General features: G+C 34.0%; 1 protein-coding gene across 4 annotated transcripts in view; it reads left to right on the forward strand.

Annotated features, from left to right (window-relative positions):
- Dnajc1 (DnaJ heat shock protein family (Hsp40) member C1) overlaps positions 1-24,137 on the forward strand; it is a 191,674-nt gene that overhangs the window by 84,072 nt on the left and 83,465 nt on the right. For 3 of the 4 annotated variants that reach the window (XM_074056549.1, XM_020165592.2, XM_074056551.1), the window contains exons 7-8: positions 7,590-7,680; positions 17,456-17,619. In XM_074056549.1, coding sequence (XP_073912650.1) covers positions 7,590-7,680; positions 17,456-17,619 — 255 coding nt within the window. The remainder of the gene's footprint in view (positions 1-7,589; positions 7,681-17,455; positions 17,620-24,137) is intronic. The other variant, XM_074056550.1, reaches the window with a different exon arrangement.

Below are 24,137 nucleotides of genomic sequence, written 5' to 3' on the forward strand. Positions count from 1 at the left end.
CTTCCTACCTTCTGGAAGAAGGGTATAAGATTCAGGTACTCTGAGATCCAAAGATAGAATATAAAGTAGAGTTTTCTATTCTTATTCTAGGTATAGAAAAGGCACAAAATCTTAAATTAGGTAGGATGTTAGAGATATATAACCTTATTAATACCACATTTTGTAGCTAAAAAATGCTTAAGACTCAGATTGATGAAACAGTTAGCCCAAAGTGCCACAACTAGTTAATGATAGAAATGAATCTTAAAGCAGATAAAAATAATATTAACATAAAGAAATGTAAAACCTAGATATAGCGTGGTAACATACCGCTCTATAACCCCAGCACTCAAGAAGGTAAGGCAGGAGGGTGATTGTGAGTGCAAGGCCAGCCTGAGTTTACATAGCAAGACCTTGTTGCAAAACAATAAAAATAAATAAATATAAACGGCAAAAAAATGAAGTTTTTCAACAGCTAGATGAACTAGAGCTTTCTGGAGAGTTAGATAAGCTGTCAGATCTTCAACTCCCTAGCAGAATGTTCCAGCTGATTATAATTATTGTAAAAGGATCTTGTCTTGGATTGGGGCTAAATAGATGGTGCCTACAGTCTCCTCTGTCTGTTAGCCCAAATGGAAAAGTAGATTTTAAGCTTCATGCCTCCTTGAATATTACTCTCTCAGGCAGAGGAAGACATAGCTTTAAGTTTTCAGTTTTATTTTTATTATCTGCTGTGATTCAGTGTTACAGTTTCTGTACAAAAATTTTTAAATCAAAATTTAGAATTTGTTTTTCTATATTATTTATCATGACTAGTACATATTACATATAACTTTGAGACTGTAGTATTAGTCAACAGAACAATAAAATTTATTATAGAGCATTTGGCTTTGTAGTCAGATTTTCAGAAATGTACCTATAGTATTGTTATGGTTTGACTATGGAGTGTCCCCCATTTGCTCATGTGTTAAAGCCTAGGTCCCCAAGCTGGTGGTGCTATTTTGGCAGGTTCTGAAAACTTTCGGAGCTAAAGTCTAGCTGGAGGAAATAGGTTACTTGTGGGCAGGTTCTTAATGTATCTTGTTTCTGGCCCCTTTCTGTCTCCTACTTTTTGCTTCCTGTCCACCGTGAGGTGAGCAGCCTTTGCCCCACACTTTTGCCACCACAATATTCTGCCAAAGTGCATGGGGCTAAGCAACCATGGACAGAACCCTCTGAAAATGTGAGCCAAAATAAATCCTTCCTCCTTTATTATTCTGTCAGGTGTTTTGGTCACAGAGACACAAAAGTAACTAATATAGGTATTTTCCTGTACTGACAATTACTTATAAACTTCAAACAAAAGAGATTTGTGCCGTCAAAAAAAGATTTGGAACATTCACCATCTTTTTTCCCCCTACTTCTCCTGAGAGTTCTTCCACATTCCTTATTCTCGTGTTTTCCTGTTCCTACCACTTTAGATCAGTTCCCTTTTTTCTAAATTTTTCCTTGAATTGCTGAATATTTTGAAGTGTATATGGAGAAGTGAAAGGAAACCCAAACATCACAAACAGTGCCAGCTCGGCATGTTATTTTAATCACTTTAATGAATGTTAAAGGTTTATGTGTGGCTGGGAATCAGTGGCTCACGCCTGTAATCCTAGCTACTCAAGAGACAGAGATCAGGAGGACTGTGGTTCTAAGCCAGCCCAGTCAAATAGTTTGCAAGACCCTATCTCGAAAAAACCCAGCGCAAAAGAGGGGGGCCTGGTGATGTTGTGGCTCAAGGTGTAGGCCCTGAGTTCAAACCCCAGCACTGCAAAAATATATATATATGTAAATATATATATATATATATACACACACATATATATATATTTTAGCATGTATCAGTACTTCCTTTTTATTATATAATAACATTAGATAGATATATCACATTTTGTTTATCCATTTATCAGTTGATGGATATTTTTGAGATGTTTCTACTTTTCAGCTCTTGTGATAATACTACTATGTGTATCCATGTACAAATTTTTGTGTAAACAAGTATTTTCAGTTTTCTTGGGTATATACCTAGGGACAGAATTGTGGGGTAATGAATATGTAAATCTTAATTAAATTTTGAAGCATTGGCAAAGTTTTTTCCAGAGCACTGCATCTTTTTATATTCCTAGCAGAAATATATGAGGGCTCTAGTTTCACATATTTGCAAACACTTTGTTATTTTTCTGAATGGTGACAGTAATTATGGTGATGATGAACATGGTCTTGACAGCCATTCTCATAGGTGAGAAGTAGTATCTTATTGAAAAAAAGATTTATGTATAGATTTTACACACCAGCCCATTAACCTTGAAAATATTACATCTTCAAGGTTTAGCCAAGTAATCATCTTCACTGTGAAGTCTTTATTAGGACAACTGAAAAGTTCCCATTGCATGTTCTCTGTGCTAACTTTATAGCACTTACATTTGCATTACAGAGTGAACATCCTAATCCAAAAATTGAAAATCTGAAATGCTCCAAAATCTAAAGCTTTTTAAGTGCTGACATGATGCCACAACCTAATGGTTCAGTGTACACAAATTTTTATTTCTTTTGATGCATAAAATTAGTAAGGGTATTTTATAAAATTACTTTGAGGCTATATGTATAAAAGCATGAAAGACTTCTGTGTTTAGACTTGGGTCCCATCCCTAAAATATCTCATTATATGTGTGCAAAATGTCCCCCAAATTGGGGGGAGAAAACCTAGAAATCTGAAGCACTCCTGGACCCAAGCATTTTATATAAGGGATACTCAACTTGTGAACATAATAGACTTAATAGATTGTGGTAAGGTTCGGATTATCCTGAAATTCTAATGGTTTAAAACTTTTTTAATGTTATGCCACATGTCTAGAATGCTAGGAAAGGGAACATTCATTATATGCTAGCTAGCCATTCAGGGGCTCAGAAAAATGATATGGTCACTAGCTTCTGGCTGTGTCCATCTGCAACAGGTGGCTTCCTTGCTCACTAAGTGAAATGTAGAAAGCTGTTGAATTTCATCTGTTGGCTTGGAAGTGATATTTCCACCTGCAGCCCATTGAGAACTAGTCCTGTGACCCCACCCTAACCTTAAGAGGGCATGGATATGTGGGGAACAGATAGAATGTTGGGTGAGAAAATTTCTTCTTCAGCAAATATTTATTGAATGCTTACTGTGTATCAGGTACACTTCTAGGTCCTGGAAATTAGAAAAATAAAAGAAGGAAAGAAACTCCTCAAGGAATTTATAATCTATATTTTGTTAACATTTATAGTCAGTTTTGCATGTTCCTTAGGGGCAACTGTTATTATCATATTATCCCCACATATACTAACAAAACACAATACATATTAACAGCGATTCAGTAGATAAGTCTAAATAGATACAACTGTTTAATGACTTCTTATGCAGGTGCCCTTGTTTTTAAATTACATGCAAAAATACTCATAACATAAATTCCTTAGCTTAGCCATAGTTTTAAATGTACAGTCAGCCCTCTGCTTGCTGTCTATAGAGGCAAATACTGAATTTAAAGAATTAAGTATGAAGAGAAAAAAAAAAGCATTTTGTTCATGGTTCAATCCGTAAGGATTATAAACTCTTTGAGAATAGGACCACTTTCTGTTTGGAAGAATATAAACATCATAGTTTTAATACAGTATTATGAAGCTAAATCTCAGCAGTGTAGATCCCTAATGAATTCAAATAAACATTCTTTAGTTCATTATATACTTATTAAAGTTCTATGATGTGACAGGCAGTGTATGACGCTATAAGGATGGATATGATGTTTATATTTACAGAAAATCTATAATCTCCTATACAAGTAAACTAGAGTTTATTCTGGGCTCAAAATTATTTTGTATATGTGTGTTTATTTTTCTCTACTAAATAATTTTATTCACTTGAATTAGCCCATAATGGAGAACAGGAGAGAAAAAAGGTTGAAAACAATTGTTCTTTTCAACCTTTTTGAGTGCATGAATCCCACGTAGAACATACATTAAAGAAGAGTCACCTGCTATCTTCTTACATACTACCTGTAGAATCCATTTATTTTATTTTCAGCTAATTTTAATAATTAAAAAACACTTGTCTATGGCCATCCCACCTTGAACACACCCGATCTTGTCTAATTAAAAAACACTTCCTTATATTTATCCAAAAATCAAAACTTCTATTTCTGGGACTGTATATAGTAATTCCTAACATTCTTCCTGTATTCACCCTTAAAATAGTTTATGGAAGTTATCAGGTTGTCCCTAATCTTATCTCCAGTCTCTTATAACACATAATTTCAAACTGCCTTGACATTTGATCACTTTCCTTTTGGAATCTTCCTGTTTGCAGTACACCTTTAATTGCTGTTGTATTAGAATGGCTAGAACAAAATTGCGTGAGTTAATGCAGTAGAATTATTTGAGATTGTACGTTTGTTGGGGGAGTAATGCCTCCTGGAAGGGGTGTATTATAACTATAATTTGAAAGTACAATTAAGACAAGAAGAAAATGTAAAGCATGAAGAACATTTAAGTAAATGCTTTAAAATGGAGCAAATAGAAGATAGGATTTTTTTTTTTTTTGCCTTGAATAAACAGTGAATGAGACTAGGGAATGTATAACAACTCTTGGATTAGCTGGAGTTGGCTAAGGTGTTTAGGTGCATTGTAGCCTTCAGATAAGTGTGATTTTTTTGTATCAAATGAATGTTTCACAGAAGATTTTTAATGGAATTATGTGCTCTAGAAAGTGGAAAAACATTAATAGAAAAATGGTCAAGTTTGACAGGGCCACTTAGGAAAAAAGTTGCTGTTACCTAGCAATAGGTCTTTACATTGAGTTGAGAGAAATGCAGATAAGGGACATGTATGAACAAGAAAATACAGGATTTGATAGGAGGCATTTTGATGAAATATGCAGCAAAAAAAAATCATCTTTACTCTGTGGAAGAGAACAGGATTCTAGTCAAAATGATGAAGTAATAATAAAAATAACTAGCACATTCAAGGCCTAACTGTATACAAGACATCATTCTTAGCGTTTCCCAAATATTAATACATTTAATCTTCACAACAGTCCTATGAGTTAGGTAATTTTATTATTCCCATTTTATGTATTAGAAAACTGACCCATAACCAAGTGAAGTAATTTGTTGAATGTCGCAGAGCTGGGATCTTCATCTAAGTAGTCTGGCTCCCAAATCTGTTCTCTGTGGTGGTACACATCTGTAATACTAGCATTTAGGAGGCTGAGGCAGGAGGATTATGAGTTCTAGCCCAGTCTGGACTACATAATGAGATCCTGTCTCAAAAACAAAAACTATCCTCTTAATATATCTCACTGTACTATACATGATGATTGGTTTCAATCTTACCTTCTTTCAACTCTCATAAATAACTAATCTCTGCCCTTCTTTTTTTGCATGTTGCCACATTTCCTACTTCCCCTCAAGGAGCCAATGCCTTCCTGGCCTTTTTTCTTCCCTACTATTAAAACCTACTCTGTGGAAAGAAGCTAATAAGCTCATTCATTCATTCACACCAAGGTATAAATAACTGATATGACTTACTATAAAATAATACTCCTCTAGGGTTACATTTTTAAGGGGGTGGGAAGTGTTGACTGAGCATAAAACTTTAAAACCCTATTGAATTTTAAGTTTAATTTATGTATATATGAGCATGGGAGGATAAATAAGTTGAATGCATGATCATATGTGTACTTCAAATTACACCAGTGTTTAGCTGGTCCAAGACTTGTGGGAGCCCTTATAGTAGAAATGAATTAGGAGCATTAAAATGGGAATGGAAAGACAAAGAGAAACATCTTTACTATATTGATTCAATGATTTTAGGACTATCCTGTTATTTCTCAAATTCATTATCAAATAGAAGAGTTCTAATATGATCCCAAGAGACATAGATCCCAAGAAGAAGCTTTAACTTGGATATAGTCATAAATGAAATGAGATAATTCCATTCTAAGATTTAAGTGTTCGTGTATTTACTTCTGATCTGGGTATTGTCAAAGAAATAAAGGATTATTCCTTTATTTCCTACAGAAATGATGCTCTGTGAGTTATTTATCTGTGCTAGGAATCTTAACAGTCTGAGAACGTTACCTTCATGCTATTCTTAATATTCTTATTTTACATCAGTCAGATCATGTCTTCCACATTTCTTTCTCATGTATTCAATGTAGTTAGGTTCAGTAAATACTTATTGAATGTCTACTCGATGTAAGATTCTTGCTCTGGGCATACATGTGTTCCTATCTCAAATGCCCCATCTTGTACGAGAGACTATACTATTATATAATCATATAAGTGCTTATGTCCAGAAGTAGTACACAGGAGAGAATTGCTCTGCTGGAGAACATAAAGGAGATGTTGCTTAAATAAGGTTTTTAAGGATGAAAAGGAGTTTGTCAGAATTATGGTAAGGGAACAAAATACTTCAGCTAGAGGGCAAAGCAAATGCAAAGGCTTGTAATTGGAAGCTCAGTGTGGCCTGGTAGCTACAAGTGGTGATACTGTAGAATCTGAAGTTTAAGTCAAGGAGTGACTGTTTTGCTTTTTATCATTCTCAAGATCATCATATGCTTGGAGCACTGACTTGTTTTATTTTCATATCATGATTACTTAAGGCCTAGTCTGTATTTTGTTTTGTACTCTGCTAAAGTCTTACCTATGTATTACTCACCAAAGACTTTAGCTAATATTATCTTGACACCTGAGTGTTAGTGTAATGTGTGTCTCCAGCACTCAGTCTTCCAAGACAAGGTCTTTTTTTACTTTTTTTTTTATTTCTTTTATTCATATGTGCATACAATGATTGGGTCATTACTCCCCCCTTCCCCCCACCCCCTCCCTTTTACCCCGCCCCTCCCTCTCGCCTCTACCCCCTCACACCGTTTTGCCCTTATCTCTAATTTTGTTGACGAGAGAGTATAAACATTAATAAGGAGGACCAGGGGTTTTTGCTAGTTGAGGTAAGGACAGCTATATAGGGAGATTCCTAGTTTTGCTTCCATGTACATACGTGTTACTTTCTAAATTGATTCTTCGCGAACTAACCCAAGACAAAGTCTTCTTTAAGGGTAGTGGGAGGAGGTATGACAGGCTTTTGCTATATCTATACAGACATGTAAATTTTTGCATCAGATTTGAATATAGTAATGTTGAAAATCTAATGGAGTTAAGGGACTGATATGAAAACCAGCTAACTTTGTTAGTTGCAGTAATTTGCCATGACAATTCAGTTCAGCAAGTAAGGTTTTCTATTGTCTGTCCATGTAATAGTATGATATTTGATACTGAGAAAATACCATACAATGGAAGAAAACAGGAAGTGGAGGCTGCCTTTTCATATATGAGATGTAGAGATTACTTAAATTTATACTCATGCAGTTTCTGGACTTGGCTCTTTAGGGGAGAAAAATCATAGAGAAGTGTTCATTTAATTTATTCTGTTCATCACAATGTGAAAACTAAAGAAAATCTACTTGTGAAGTGAATATATTGCTTTAAAAAGGCAGTTACAGGAAAAATACTATCAAATCACACTGATTTTTGTGTTAATTTACTTCCTTCTTTTTTAAGGATGCCGGGCAGTTTTACACTAGATATAAAGAAACAAGACTAAAGGAAAAGGAGGATACATTGTCTAGAATTGAACATGAAACACTGCAAAGTGAGTTTAAATATTGTCTTACAATGTTAAAAATATCATATAAAGCTTATTATCTAAATTTGGACTTTTCTTTAATTCAGCAGTAATTGAGTTTTCTACGCTTTGCCGTTTCCAGTAGATAATGTATTATACATGGAAAATACTGTATTTACTGAACCACCCAAAGTCCGTATCAGAAGGAGAGATAAAGTCAACATGGGGTATTACAACTCCTCAAGAATGGAGTCATCCAAAACCTGCAACGTTCTGTTATATTTCACTATCATAATTGTAATTGATGTTTAGTGCCATGAATAACCAAATGCTATGTAACAGTACTGTAGGAATTGAGAAACCTGAAAATATCAATGATTTCTGTTTTGAAAGTCTTTGTTTCATTTGCAATATCATTATATAACATGAACAACCTTGAATAAATTATCAGTATATTGAAATGTTCCATTGATCACTAAAGATAGTTCTTGCTGATTTTAGAAGTTGAACATACTGTTAAAGAAAATCTTTTCCAAGCTCTGATCCTTTTGTCTAATTCTGTCTTATTTATATCTTTACTACACATATACACTCTGTCTCCTTACATTGCTTTCTTTTATTCAGAGCCTTTACTATTACTTAGAATGAATGTATTTATTAATCTTATTCATATCTGCTTTCCCTAATAGAATGTAAGCTCCATGAAAGTAAGGACTTTATCTGTTTTGTTCTGCTATGTCTCTGGGTTCTAGAGATGAGGGCACAGTTATTGTTGTGGACTGTTTTCTGTCTACCACAATCCTTCATGTGTCTGGGCAGCTCTAGAACAGGGACTATTTCCTTTTTTTCTTTGCAACTGCAGTATCAAATAGTGTCCTGGCACATAGTAAATGTTCAGTAAATCTTGAATGGGTGGAGATATAAATTAATATAATTCCATGAATACTAATGAATGTCATCTGAGCATCTGTCCTTATAGAACTCCATCTCAAGTTAGAGATAGAGCTAAAACTTTAATTCACAAAGTTTTAATAATTACAAACACAGATCAACTATATAATTCAGATTAGTTATATAATTATTTAAAGCAAACTTCTGTAAAGAAGGAAGAGTTAGGATAATGGAGACTTAACATATTGAGGTTGACAGATGTGTGTGTGTGTGTTGAAAAGCAGAAACGGGCAAATGAAACTCTAAATAAGTGTTTTAGGGGTATGAGAATTGAACTCAAGGTCTTGCACTTGCTAAGCAACTACTCTACTACTGAAATTACAGGCATAAGGTGCCACACCCAGCTAAATGTAATTTTTATATAATTGTTATTTTTTTAAGTAAATCGGTACATAAACATTTTTAAGTCTTTCAGATTAGTCAAAAGGAAAAATATCATACTTATAAGAAAAGAGGAAAAATATCAGACTAACCCAAAATATCGAGACAATGTAAATGCACTACATTTCATTGCTTTCATTCTTACGTAATTTTTAAAACTAGCCACTTAATTATTATAATTTCTACGTATGTGTTAGAATTGTCTAATATTAATGTTTTTAGTGTACATTTAATATTAATGACATCAGAAGCTGTCATGTATTTTTAAATGTAGACTCTGTTACATGCAAAATATCTTTTAATTAATTTTGTTAACTTCGTTACAGTGTTCTGTATTGTATACTATAGAATTAATACATAAAAGCCCCTGACTCCTCTAGTGTGCATTTCGTTTACCCCATCCTTCTTCATTTAAAGATCATCATTGGAAAACTGAGTTCATAATAACATTTCCATTACTTACTTAAGTAAATGCATCTCATGCACATTAGTGTTAGCTGTTCCATGATCTCATGTCTCCCTGCTTTATTGCTTAGGTGGTATAACATACCCAGAGAGCTACACCAGAACTACTTTGAATAGGTTGTGGAGATCTTACTTAAATGGTATTTTAGAAAAGGAAAAAAGTATGCAAAAGATAATTTCTTTAAAATACATATCTTTCTTTAGAAGTCTTTATGTAAAAAAAAATTGTTGATCTGGATTTGGAAGAACTTGGGCACTGAGTTGTTATAACCCTCTGACTAATTTTACAGTTTAGAAGGTTGAGCACAGTGCTCATCTGTAATCCCAGCTACGCAGGAGGCAGAGATTAGGAGGACTGAGATTCAAGGCCAGTCCTGGCAAAAAGTTAGTGAGACCCCATCCTAGCAAGTAAGTTGTGACCTCAGCTGTGTGATGTGTAGGAGGGTTGTGGTCTGAGGCCAGCCCCAGGTAAAAGCACAAGACCCTACCTGAAAAATAACAAAAAGTGAAAAAGGGCTGGGGGCGTGTCTCATATGGTAGACTGCCTGCCTTGCAAGAGTGTGGCCCTTAGTTCAACCCTTCCCCCAAAAAATATGATGTAAGTTTAAATAAGTTAATATGTAAATACAAGGTGTTTTGGGTTTTATCCTAATTTAATTGAGAATTTTATCCTGTCACTTTTTAAAAAAAATTTTACAGTGCTAGGGATGGAACTCAGGGACTTATACATGCTAGGCAAGCACTCTACCACTGAGCTATGCTCCCAGCTCCATCCTAAGTCAATGGAAGTGAATTTTAAAAACTTGTAATGGAATAGCCCAGGTCATGAAGGAAAACTCACTATTCTTTAAAAGTATTTTTTAAATTCACAAGTAAAATTACACATACTTATGGGATACCATGTGATATTTTGATGGATGTATACATTGTTTAGCATTTAAATCAGACTGAATGTATCTTTTTCCTCGAACATTTATTATTTCTTTGTGGTATTGACATTCAAAATCTTTTCATCGAGGATTTTTAAAAAGGGTATGTTAGTAGCAAATGGAAAATTAATGTTTTGACCTATTTTAAAGAGATATTGTTTGAAAAGATCATAGTTTGAATAGACAAAGAGAAAAGAAAGATTAGAAGTAAAACTTAGTATTTCCATGACCCTTTTCTATATACTTTATAAGGTTTTTAAAAAAAACAAAATCAAATTAGCAAACCCTCCTGCCAAGTGCTTCTTCATTATGTGCAGAAATAATAATTTCAGATGTTAGCCATGTTTTATTTCTTTTTTTGTGGGCCTCATTGCATACTCTGCTGGTGGACCTAAGTTGGGGTCCCAAGAGGATACAAAGTAATGACAGTGTGGACAGAGAATACGCTTTTTTAATGTGTTGAAAGGAGAGGACATTCACCTTCCTTAAGGTAAAGGAAGATTGGTTTCTAGAAAACTGCATCACAAACAAAGGGATATTGGTTCTGATTTTTGAAGTTGATCCTGTGGTTGGTGTAAGGGAAAAAGGAGTTTGGAGAGGAATAGCTCCAACTTAATTTAGAATGTTTGGCCTTTGGTAATATAGGGTGCTCATGGATAACAGAATGCTCTAGTCCAAATCTAAGCTTGAATATGTTTCTCTCTCCTTTTAAATTTAAAAATTACCAATAAAACTTCCTTAATAACTACAAGATTATTCAAGAATCTATTTCATGGATGAGATAGGATAGTTTGCGTTTTTGAATGATTTTTTTATTCCATCCAAATTATCAAATTTATGTGTCTAGGGTTGGTCTTAATATTCACTTATCCTTTCAATGTCTGCATGACCTGTAATGATTCCCCCTTTCGGTACTAATATTGGAATTTTTGTTGTCTCCTTTTTTCTTTCAGTTTTGTCAGATGTTTATAAATTTTACTGATATTTACAAAGAATTCTCTTTTCATTGATTATTATTTTTGTTTTCAATTTCACTTATTACTTCCTTCCTTCTGCTTGCTTTCATCTTCTTTTTCTAGTTTTTTCTTGCTCCAGAGTCTACTTTATATTAATATACCTATACCTCCTTGATTACTGATTGCATACCATATCAATTGTTTTACTTTCAACCTACACATATTATTAAATTTGAAATGAGTTTTTTGTAGTTAGCATATACATAAGTCTTTATCTTTCATCTACTCTACCAATCTGTCTTTCACTTGGTATCATTAGACCATTTACATTTAATGTAATTTTTGATAGATTAGAGCTTAAAATATGCATATTATGTTTTATATTCTGTCTGTTTTCTCTAGTTTGTCATTTCTCTGTTTTCTTCCTACCTTCCTGTAGGTTGTGTGAACAATTTTTAGAATTCCATTTGATTTTATTTGGTTTTTTATAATTGGGTATGGTTTTTTTTAATTGGGTATGATAGTATGATAGGTATTATATGTACATGACGTATAATCTACTGGTGTCAATGTTTGTTATCCCATGTGACATACAAAAACTTTACCTCTCTTTACATTTCTATTTTATATAAGTGTTGTAAATATTTCTTCTGTATTCATAGAATGTTACAATTTTGATTTAGCAATTAAGCAGAATTAGAAAATTCAAGAGGAGCCAGGTAACAGTGGCTCACACCTGTAATCCTAGCTACTTAGGAGGCAGAGATCAGGAGGATCTCAGTTCAAAGCCAGCCTGGGCAAATAGTTCTTGAGACCCTATCTTGAAAAAAACCCTTCACAAAAATAGGGCTGGTAGATTGGCTAAGGGTGTAGGCCCTGAGTTCAAACCCCAGTACCACACACATACAAAAAAGAAAACTCAAGAGGAAAAAGATCTTTGATCTTTACCCATATTTTTACTTTGCCTCTTATTCTTTCTCCTTTCTTGATTTTCAAGGATACTCTATGATTTGCTTTCTGTTTAGGATGTTTCATTACCCTTTTATAGAAAGAGTTACTAGTTTCGAATTCTTAGGATATTTTTCCTTCATATAAGTATGTCTTGGTTTATTACTGAAAGATATACTGAATATAGAGTTCTGGGTTGACAATTCTTGTCTTTCATCTTTTGAAAAATATTGAGCCACTGTCTTCCGGCCTCCATGGTCTTTGATGAGAAATCTACTGCCTTTGTATTATATTTACACTACAGGTAAGGTATTATTTTTCTCTTGTTGCTTCCTATCAAGATACTTTTCTTTGTCCTTATTTTTGAAGACTTTGACTGTGATGTATTTTGGCATGGATTTTCTTATTTTAATTTTGTTTTGGGTTCGCTGATCTTTTTAAATCTATAGGCTTAAAGGTTTTGCCAACTTGGCCAAGTTTTCAATCTTGATTTCTTTGAATACTCTTTCACCTCTCCTTTTTTCCCTCTGTGCAACTTCAGTGACATGAAAGTTGCATATATTTTTAGAATACAAAAATCTCCATGGCTCTTTTTGTTATTCTCATGTTTTTAAACCTATTTTTTTCAATTTTTCACATTGGGCAATTTCTGGATTTCTATCTTCACATTTACTGATTATTTTCTCTGCTCCATTCTGCTGTTCAGATCATCCATTAAGTTTTAAATTTCAGTTAGTGTATTTTTCAGTTCAGATATTTCTGTTTGGTTCTTCTGTATGTCTTCTCTTTCTTTGCTGAGACTTTTTATTTCTTTGTTTCAAGACTATTTGTTATTGCTTGTCAAATCATTATTATGTGGCTGCTTTAAAATCCTAGTCAGAGGGCCAAGCATGGTACTCATGCCTGTAATCCCAGCTTCTCAAAAGATTGGGAGGACTATGGTATGAGGCCAGCTGGGGACTGAAATTCCATCTCAGTCCTTAATCTGGGATTGGTGGTGTACAACTGCTGTCCTAGCTAGACAGGAGTCATAGGTAGGAGGACAGCAGTATAAGACCAGCCCTAGCAAAAACTTGATAACCTATCCAAAAAAAAAAGGGTGACTCAAGTGGTAGAGCATCTTCCTAGCAAAGAGGCCTTGGCTTCAAACCTCAGTACTGGCAAATAAACATTTTAAAATCTTAGCCAAATAATTCAGATATCTGTTTCATCTTGTTGGTTATCGATTATCTTTTCTTATTAAATTTGTATTATTACAGACTTAGACATTTGTGCTTTTATGTTTTTATTCTTTGAATCTTATTTAAGTCTTCTGCTTTACATAGTCTTCTATATCAATCAAAAGAGAAGACTGCTTCCCTGTTACTGCCAGATAGGGATAGAAGTTCATGTTACCTATGAGGCCTGTTTTACAGCTGAGGTAGAGGGTGGTTGTGGATCCTCAGGAGAGTGTGGGTGTCCTGCTTGCCACTAGGTTCCCACTGAAAGTACCCTAGCTAGGAGGAGGAATGGGAATGCCTACGCCTAGCTAAGCAGGAGCTGTTCTCACTGGCCTCTACTGATACTCTATGAGATGGCACTCCCAGAGTGGACACTGAGCAGTTGTGGAAGCCTTGATTTTTCCGTGAGGCATCCTCTGAAGCCACTTTGTCAAGGAAAGGCGGGGATACCTTATTACACTTGTTGGATGTGTAAATCCAGCCTACCTGCGTGGTCTCCACTGATTTCATAGAGGGAGTGGGAATCATCATTACCTCTCAGCTTTCTTCCTTACACTACTCTGGAAGGCTGGATGGTGGATACAAGGCTGACAAGGGCAGAAAAGTGGGCTCCACATTAGCAGAAGGGGCATGGGAAAAGGTGTGGCTACAGTTTTTTGTTTTTTTTTCCTGACTTACTTTCCTAAAACAGAGTGGTTATTGTCTGAACATTTTCCCAAGAGAAATTCCCTGTTAAAAAGGATAATATGTTTAAGATGTTGTGACTTTGCTTAATTTAAACTCTGTTCTGCTGTTTTCAATACCATCAAGATACAAAATGTTAAGACCTAAGAAGTAGCCTTAGGTTCGTGGCCATAGAGCCCAAATCACTATTTGGCAAATGTGTCTTAGCATAATAAACACTTTTGTACTTTCAGTCAGAAAATACTTGATCAAAGTAACTAGTTCATAAAACAAGTACATATTAATAAGATAGACTACTTATACCAGAATAGTTTTTTGCTTATATGTTTGTCTTATGGGACTGGATATTGAACGCAGGGCCTCATGTATGTTAGGCTAAGTGCTGTACCACTGAGCCACATTCCCAGCCCCAGAATGTTGTGGTGGTTTTGTTTTTGTTTTTTTATGGCCCCAAACTTCTTGCTGTTTTGTTTAGAAAGGACATTAAACCGAAGTAGTTGCTTTAGTTTAATGTCATCAAATGATATTTGTCTCATTTGTCATTCTTTTGGTAATTTTACTGTAAGAATAAATTTTTCTGAGAGGAAACCATTTCTCTTCATTCACTAGGCAATGAATCATGCATTTTACTTTGACTTTGTTGGTTTGTTTTCTGTGGGTTTTGCTTGGCTTTTGTTTGTTTGCTTGACTGGATGATTTTTGTTTTGTATGTTGTCTTTGTCAGGCTTAATTATCAATAAGGAATCAGTCTACCTTAACTAGAGACCAAAATTTGTGAAGCTTTAATCAGATTTCCCCCAACTTAATGATACTGTATATTTTATTTAACTTAGAATTTTCCATATAAGCCTAATCATGCTGCTAAAAAAAATTTAGATTTTTTTTAAAATGAAGTACAATAATGACATTTTCATTACCTCCAAAATTCATCATGCTTTTCATACTAATTATATGAGTTTTATTGAAGCTGTAAGATTGGAGGAAAGATGAGTATAGGCTACCCTCAAACTCATGATCCTCCTGCCTCAGCCTCCTAAGTGCTGGGATTACGGGTTTGTACTACTACACCCAACTGAAAACACTTGTGTTTTTTTAATATGTGAGATTTTATCAAATGCAAAATGTTAGATGGTATAAACGTAGCCTTGAATTATTAAAATGTAATGAATATTTCCTAAGCTATTAGTTTGTTAGTTTTAGATATCTGAATTTTCAGATTATGTTGTATAGTCTTTTTAGATTTTATTTTTACATTTATGCCTATAATTTTAAAGAAATACATAAATATGAATTCATATATACTTTTTTTTTTTTGCAGTGATGTTCCTTCTCTTTTCCTTTATTGTTTGACTCATCACCCCTCTCTCCATATGTCCCCCCACATACCTTGGTGTATTCATCCATATTTTTCTGTATGCTTATATAACAATATTCAGATTTATTTACATGAATATAAATACACATACATGTATAGTAATTTGGAGAAGCATTATTTTGCTTTAAAATATGGGAACATACACGCTTCTTATCTTAATTTTGTTACAGAAACTCAGAAATATCCACTAAGTCAATTATTATACCTCTATTTCAGTGGTGATTTAATATTTCTGTCTGTGACTACATCATCAATAAGTGTTCAATCATTCCTGCTAAGAATTTACTGTTACTAGCTTTGTATCTTATAAAGACATGCTAAGTAGCTATATATACTCATAAACAAAACCTATTCATATATATGCTGTACAATTAAATTCTAATGCTTTTGTTGCTAGGGAAAGTTTATAAATTTTAATTGTAATAAATCTTCTTAGATTGCTTTCCCACAAGGTTACAATGGAAATAATTCACATACTCACCACCAATTTAGAGATAGCCTTTTCCCTGCCAAGTACATGTCATTAGATTTTAAATTTTTCTACCCATATGAAAGATTTAAAATCATATCTTGGTATTACTTGAATTAGCATTTCTTTAACCTTTAGAGAGAATTAGCATTTTTTCTTATTTCTTGGCCATGTTGATGTGTTCAGTTGTAGATTACCTATTCATGACCTTTACCTAATTTTTCTACTGTTCCCTGTCCCCTTATCAATTTGTAAAATCTCTTTATAAAATCTTTGTGTCAATCTTCTGTTTGTCCTCTGAATCACAGATATTCTTTTCAGACCTATTATTTGTCTCTTAATATGTTTATTATATCATTTTTAAAAATAGAATCTGGGTGTTTAGTCTTAGTTAAATTATCCCTTCCTTTAAATAACACAGGGAATTTTTTCACTTTCTTTTTGTAAGATTTTTATTGTTCTGCTTTTTAGAATCTCCTCTCGTATCCAGCTGGAATTTATTTTTGTATATGGTAATAATAGTGTGTCCAGTTTTTTTCCACATGGCTGTTCAATGTTGCCAGCATTAGTTGTTAAATTCTCTTCCCACTGAATTTATACATTTATGGATTCTCTATTCTCTTCTAGAAATTTGTCTGTATTGATTTTATGACATTTGCATTACAGTACGTGCAAACATACAAACACTGGGTGGTAAAAACAGGGTTTTAAGGCTGGGTGCGTTTTGTGATAGTAGTGAAGAATGGAGAGCCCATTTGGGAGCCATCTAGTCATGCACTGCTTAATGATAGGAACATACTATGAGAAATGCAACCTTAGTCAATTTCATCACTGTGCGAACATCGTAGAGTGTGCCTACGCAAACAAAGATGGCTGTGATGTCACTAGGCGACTTCATCTTACGGGACCACCATTAAGAATGCATGCATTGACGGAAACATTATGCAGCAAATGACGATTGATAACTACTGATGTTCCCATGTTACACTTGTCTTTGTAAAACACTGAAAAGATAAATGTATGTCATGTACTGAGCGCCAGTTTTTTACAGATAAGAAAATGGACACTTGTAAGTGTCGCTTGCCCAATATTATATAGCTAATATGTGTTAAAGGTCAGATTAAGACTAAATTTAGCTCCTTCCATTGTGCCAAGATGAAATGTTTTCATAAACAGTACTTTGAAAACTAAGTCATTACAGTGATTATGTCATAATTACCATGTCAGCAGCATCTCTGAGATTTAAAATAATATAATGGTTAACATACAGTAAAACTTGAGTTATTTATAATAGCAATTCTGTTTTGATCAAAGAATATTATTTATGGGTTCTTTCAAGATATGGTGTATGAATAAAATAATATTTAAGATTCTCTTTATTCTTAACAAATCTCAATAATTGATTCTTTTAAACATTTTTTTAGAACAGAAGAAAGTTAAAGTTAAAAAACCAAAACCTGAATTTCCTGTATACACACCTTTAGAAAGTGCATATATTCAGTCTTATGATCATGGAACTTCAATAGAAGAAATCGAGGAGCAAATGGATGATTGGCTGGAAAACAGAAACAGAACACAGAAAAAACAGGTAAATAAAGTTTAAAAAAAATTTTTTTTTAATTTTTGCAAGACTGGAGATAAAACCCCAGGCTTTGCACCTGCTAGGCAAGAGCTCTACCACTGAGCTACATCCCCAGCCCTTGATCTTTTGGGACTGGGTCTTGCTGTGTAGCATAGGACTGCTGAAACTCTTTGTTACCCAGCCTGACCTCAAATTTAGGATCCTCTTCCCACCACCTCCCAAATGCTAGGATTACAAGTATGTACCACCATGCCTGGCATAAGTAAACTCTTAAAAATTTGTTGTAATTGAGTACAATGCATGCAGAAATGTACATTCAATGCAGTTAATAGCTCAGTGACCTATCCTAAGATGAACCAAGTTAGCCATTGCTAAGATCAAGAAATAAAACACGACCCATGTACAGAGGCCTCCCCTGTCCTTCCTCCTAGTTGCTACCTTCCTTTTCCTTCACAAAAGATAGTGACTATCCTAATTTCTAATGCCATAGGTACTCTTGCCTGCTTTGTGACACTGATAAGTGGAATCATCCTATATGTACTCCTTTGCATCTGATTTCCTGTATTTGACATAATTTTGAGCTTTTTACACGACTGCATGCACCAGTAGTTTATTTTTGCTGCTGTATATATAGTACTCCATTTGTAAATATAGCAGTTTATTTTTGTTGGAGAAATGTGACATTTCTAGTTTTTATTATGGTAATTTTCCTGTGAACATGCCTCTACAAGTATTTTAGTTCATATATGTATAAATTTTTATTTTGGGATTTAAGTTGCAGGCCATAGCTCATCAGTAATATTTCTAAGCCACTTTTAAAAATATCAACTTAGGGCTGGATGCAGTAGTTCATAACTGTAATCTAGCTACTCAGAAGGTGGGATTAGGAGATGGTTGCTCAAGGCCATCTCAGGCAAAAATATAGTGAGATCCCATCTCAGCTAATAATCTAGGCATAGTGAAGTGTGCCTGTGATCCCACCTACATGGGAGGTCATAAGAGGGAGGATTGCTATCTGAGGCCAACGCCGGGCAAAAACAGGAGAACCTACCTGAAAAATAACTAAAGCAAAGAAGTGCTGGAGGTGTGGATCAAGTAGTAAAGCACCTGCCTAACAAGTGCAAGGCCCTAAGTTCAAACCCCAGTACCACCAAAGAAAAAAATTAATTTATGCTTCAGCAGCAGTATATGAAAATTCCAGTTATTCTTCATCCTTTTCAGTACTCAATTAAATCTTCTATATTTTAGCCATTCTGATAGGTGTATAGTGATACCTAGTTATGATTTAATTTGCATATACTTTGGTGAATAAAATTGAGCACCTTTTCTTATGCTTGCTGGGAAGTACCTTTCCAAGTCTTTTTTATGTATTTGATCACCTATCTTTTTTGATACTGATTTGTAAAGAGCTCTTCATTTATTTCAGAAATGAGTCTTTAGCATATATTTATCTTCCCATTCTGGCTTGCTTTTCACTGTCTTAATTGTGTATTTTAGTGATCAGAAGGTATTAATTTTCATTAGCTGTTCCCTTATTTGATGTTTTTTGTGTCTTTTACTGAAATCTTCGTCAAAGTCATAATGATATTTCCAAATCTTTCTAGAAGTTTTAATATTCTAATTCATCATTTGGATTAACATCCCCTTGGGATTTATTTTTATATTTGGCTTTAAGCAGTGATCAAGTTTAACTTGTTTTCAAAAATTTTCTAAATCAATTGAGTTAGTATCAGCTCATGAAAACACTGCTTTGCAGGGCACCGGTGGCTCACGCCTGTAATCCTAGCTACTCAGGAGGCAGAGAGCAGGAGAGTTGTAGTTCACAGCCAGCCCAGGCAAATAATTCACGAGATCCTATCTTGAAAAAACCCTTCACAAAAAAGGGCTGATGGAGTGGCTCAAGGTGTAGGCCCTGAGTTTAAGCCCCAGTACTGCACAAAAAGAAAACACTGCTTCCTTCAGCTCTCCATGTCACCTTTATCATAACCCAAGTGCTTTAAGTTTGTTTTCACACATTGGACTTTATTTCATTAGCTACTAGTCCTTGTGACAATCCTAAAGAGTCTTCTTTTTTTTTTTTTTTCCTTTCCCGTACTGGGGATTGAACCAATGCTTTGTAAGCGTTCTACTACTTGAGCCATGCCCAGTCCTTTTGTTTGCATTTTGTTTTTGAGATACGGTCTCACCAACTTGGCCCAGGCTGGCCTTGAACTCACAGTCCTCCAGGTCATAAGGAGCTGGGATTACCAGCACAGTCTCAATTACTGTAGCTTTATAGTAAGCATCTGATGCAGTAACTTTCCAGGTTTATTTTCCTGCTTTAATTTTGATAGTTTATATTTTTCATGAAAATTTTAAAAGCAGTTTGTCATTTTCCACACTCAGTGAAGGTATTTGAATGGGAAAACAATGAATATATAAATGAATGTAAAAGTAAATGAATATGTAAATTATTTGTGGAGTAGTTGTCATCTAAATGCTACTGACTGTATGACCTATGAGTAAATTCATTCACTTCTTTTAAAGCTTTTTTTAAATAATGTGTTGCAGGTTTCACTTTCTAATTAAGTTTAGTATATGCTCAGTATACAAGTACAATTGGTTTTTGTATAATAACCTTGTATCTAGTTGCTTTCCTAAATTTACTTTTCAATTCTAGTGGTTTCTCTGCATGTTACACATTTTCTCACTTTGTGATGATTAGAATCTCCAATACAATGTAGAAGTGGTCTAGCAATTATCCTTACTTCATTCTCAATCTTAAAAATTCTTACGAAAAAATTTATCATTGAAATTATTTATTAAACTTTTATCATTTCACTATTAAGTATATACTATAAACATTTTATGAAATTTTTATTGAAATATTCTTCACTGAATGTAAAATTCACTATTTAAAACTATAAACATCAGTGTTTTTAGTCTGCTCACTGTGTTGTACAACAATCATCACCAAATCATTTTCATCTCACCAATAAAACCAAGTACTTGTACTTGTTAGTGCATAGTTCCAGTTCTCTGCTCCCCTTTCTCTTGGGGACTACTAGTCTACCTGTCTCTGTAAATTTGCCTATTCTGGGTATTTTATATACTTGGAGTCAGGTTTTTTAAATTTAACATAGTGAGGGGCAGAGTGGCTCAAGTGGTAGAGTACTTGCCTACAAAGGACAAGGCCTGAGTTCAAACCCCAGTTCCGCCAAAAATAAATAAATAAATAAACAGAATTTCGCATAATATTTTTAAGATTTAATTCATATTATAGCATATAACAATACTTCATTCTTTTGTGGGTGAATAATATCTCCATTTTATGGACATAACATTGATTCTTTATCCATTTATCAGCTAATGGAAAATTCTGATTTTGGCTAGGATAAATAAAGGTGCAATGAACATGAACGTATAAGTCTTTCAATATATGTTTTATGATTTCTCTAGAGATTACAGTTAGCATCTTATTATATAACAACCTAGTTAGGATTAATGCAAGTTTAGTTTTAGTAGTGTACAAACACTTTGTTCCTATGCAGATCTCTTACATTTCCCTTTATGACTGTTATTGAAACTGGAAGCCAGAGTGAAAATCAGGGGTCAGACTCAGGCTTTTATAGCAACTTGCTTTGGACAGCTTACTTCAGGCGACTGGGATTCCCTTTCAAGGTCAGTGACATAAGGACTTCTTACCAAGCTCTGCCTCTTAAAGATTCTATCAGCAACAACACTGCCACACTTACCAAGATCCCAGCACAGGAACCATAGGGGACAAACAACACCCAAGTATTTAAATAAGTGATATTCTTTTGAAAGTTGTGTAGCTATGAGTTCAGTATTTTATATAGGACAAAATTATTATGTTTTTGATTATTTTTATTATTAGGCTTTGATCATTTGTTTAATCAGTTTCACCAAGAGGCGTTATCATCTTCCATTGAGATTGTACATGTGTTAGTTTTTCTTTGTCAGTTAGTCAGATTTTGCTTTATATATTTTGCACTTAAATTTGGACATATGTTTTTAAGTAAATCAAACCTCTTACAATATCTCTCTAGTGACATGAAGTGCTTCAATTTATCTCTAGAAATGCTTTTTTGGCTTTTATTATTTTTCTTTGTCTAATATTAGTATAACAATTCCAGCTTTCTTTTAGCTTATGTTTGCATGGTGTATATATTTTTCCATCTTGTTATTTCCTGATTCATTAGATGTGCCTCCTATTATTTTGCAGTTTAAAAAATCTAGCCTTTAAGCATAATGGTGCACATCTGTAGTTGCAGCTACACAGTAGGCAAATATAGGATGATTGCAGTTTGAAGCTGGCTCCAGGCAAAAACAAGACCCTACCTGAAAATAAACTAAATCATAAAGGCTAGGGGTGTGGTTCAAGTGGTAAGAGTGTGCCTGCCTAGCTTAAAGTACTTGAATTTTATTTAAAGCATTTATTGCATTGTTATTTAAGAAAATTACTAACCTTTTGGAGTTTAAAACTGTGATCTTATTACTTGGGGTTTTTTATTCTCCCCCCTTTCTCTGTACTTTTTCTCTCTCATATCTTGACTTCTCTGGAATTGCTTGATTAATTTTTGACATCCCATTTGTCCTTCATGTTCTAAGTTCTTTTTTCTCCCTTGTCTTTTTGTGTGGATTGATAATATTTCAGATCCCATTCCCTCTACTGATACACAAATGGCATAAAATAAAGCACACATATTTAAAGTTTATCATTTCATGCATTTTGATATATGTACATACCTATCAAACCAGCATCAGGACTAAATGTACATACACACACGTATGTTTTATCCTCCATCTGTCTTTAGACAACCACTGATTTACTTAATTACTGCAGATGATTTGCATCCTCTTGCATATTATGTGTATGTGTGTATCTTATCTTGTCTAGCTTCTTTTACTAAGCATGAGTTTGAAATTTATCCACATTTATTCATATTGTCTGGGCTTGGGATGTAGCTTAATGGTAGAGTGCTTGCCTAGCATACCCAAGGCCCTGCGTTTGATCCCTAGCACATAAAAAAAAAAAAAAGTTCATTTTTTTAAAAGAGAAAAAAGCATGTATATTCTTAGGTCATTTTTAGTTCTAAGTATTATTTTACTGTATGAGAATACTACCATTTTTTATCCACTTACCGTTAGAAGGATGTTTGGGTGGTTTCTAGTTTTAAGCTATCATAAATAAATCAGCTACAAGTATTAATCTGCAAATCTTCCTGTGGTTATATGCTTTCATTTCCCTCAGTAAATGCCTTGGAGTATAATAACTGCAGTATGCAAGAGGTATGCTTTAAGTGTTTAAAAAGCTGACAAACTTTTCCAGAGTAGGTGTTCATTTTTATATTTCCATCAGCAGTGTGTGAGAGTTACAGTCTCTCCATATCCTGGCCTGTGCTCACTGTCACCATTCTCTTTAATTTTGTCCATTCTGATGGATGGATAGGAGTATTTCATTATAAGCCTAATACTCGGGTCCCTATTGGTTAATAATACTATGCAGCTTTCATGTGTTCAGACCTATTGCTAAGTTTCCCTTCTTATTGTAATTTTGATTTAAGTTCTTGTTACCTGTATGTATTACAAATGTCTTCCTATTTATGGCTTGCTTTTTATCTTACTAGAGGTATCTTTTGAAAAGCTAGTTTTTAATTCAGGTGTTTATATTATCAATTTTTTTCTTTTGTACTTATAGTCCCTTTTATGTCCTAATTAGTTTTTCAGACCCAAAATCCCTATCCTTTTCTCCTATTTTCTTCCAGAAGTATTGTATCTCTGCTCTTTCCATTTAGGTTTCTGATCCACTTCAAATCAGCTTTTGCATGTTGTGAGGTAACGGTCGAGATTTGTATTTTTTTACGTACAGCTATTCAGTGTTCCAACATCATTTGTTAAAAAGATTAACCTTTCCCCTTTCACCTTCTTGCTTAGGTTTATTTCTACTTATTTTTTATATGTTGATTTTTGTATCCTGCTATTTTGCTGAACTTGTTTATTCTAACGGTCTCCTGGTGGAGTCTTTAAGGTTTTCTCAGTACATAGAATTATCTGTTGTGCAAACAGGGACAATTTGACTTCTTTCCTGTTTGTATCCCTTTTCTCTCTTTAGCCAGAGATAAGTGGTCTGGCTAAAATTTCAAGTACTTTGTCAAATAAGAGTGGTGAGAGTGGACACACTTGTCTTGCTGCTGATTTTAGAGGAAATGGTTTTATTTTTTCTAATTCAGTATGATGTTGGCTGTGGATTTGTTATATATAGCCTTTATTATATTGAGGAATGATCCTTCTGTTCCTAGTTTCTTCAGGGCTTTTATCATGAAGGGATGTTGACTTTTGTCAAAGACGTTTTCTATGTCTATTAAGATAATAAATCATGTGATTTTTGTCCTTGATTTATTTATATGCTATATTATGTTTATTGATTTGCGAATGTTAAAACATTCTTATATCCATGGAATGAAGCCAACTTGATCATGGTGTATGATCTTTTTAATGTATTGTTGAATTTGATTTGCAAG

This window comes from Castor canadensis, chromosome 15, assembly GCF_047511655.1.
Source record: "Castor canadensis chromosome 15, mCasCan1.hap1v2, whole genome shotgun sequence".
Lineage (NCBI taxonomy): Eukaryota > Metazoa > Chordata > Mammalia > Rodentia > Castoridae > Castor > Castor canadensis.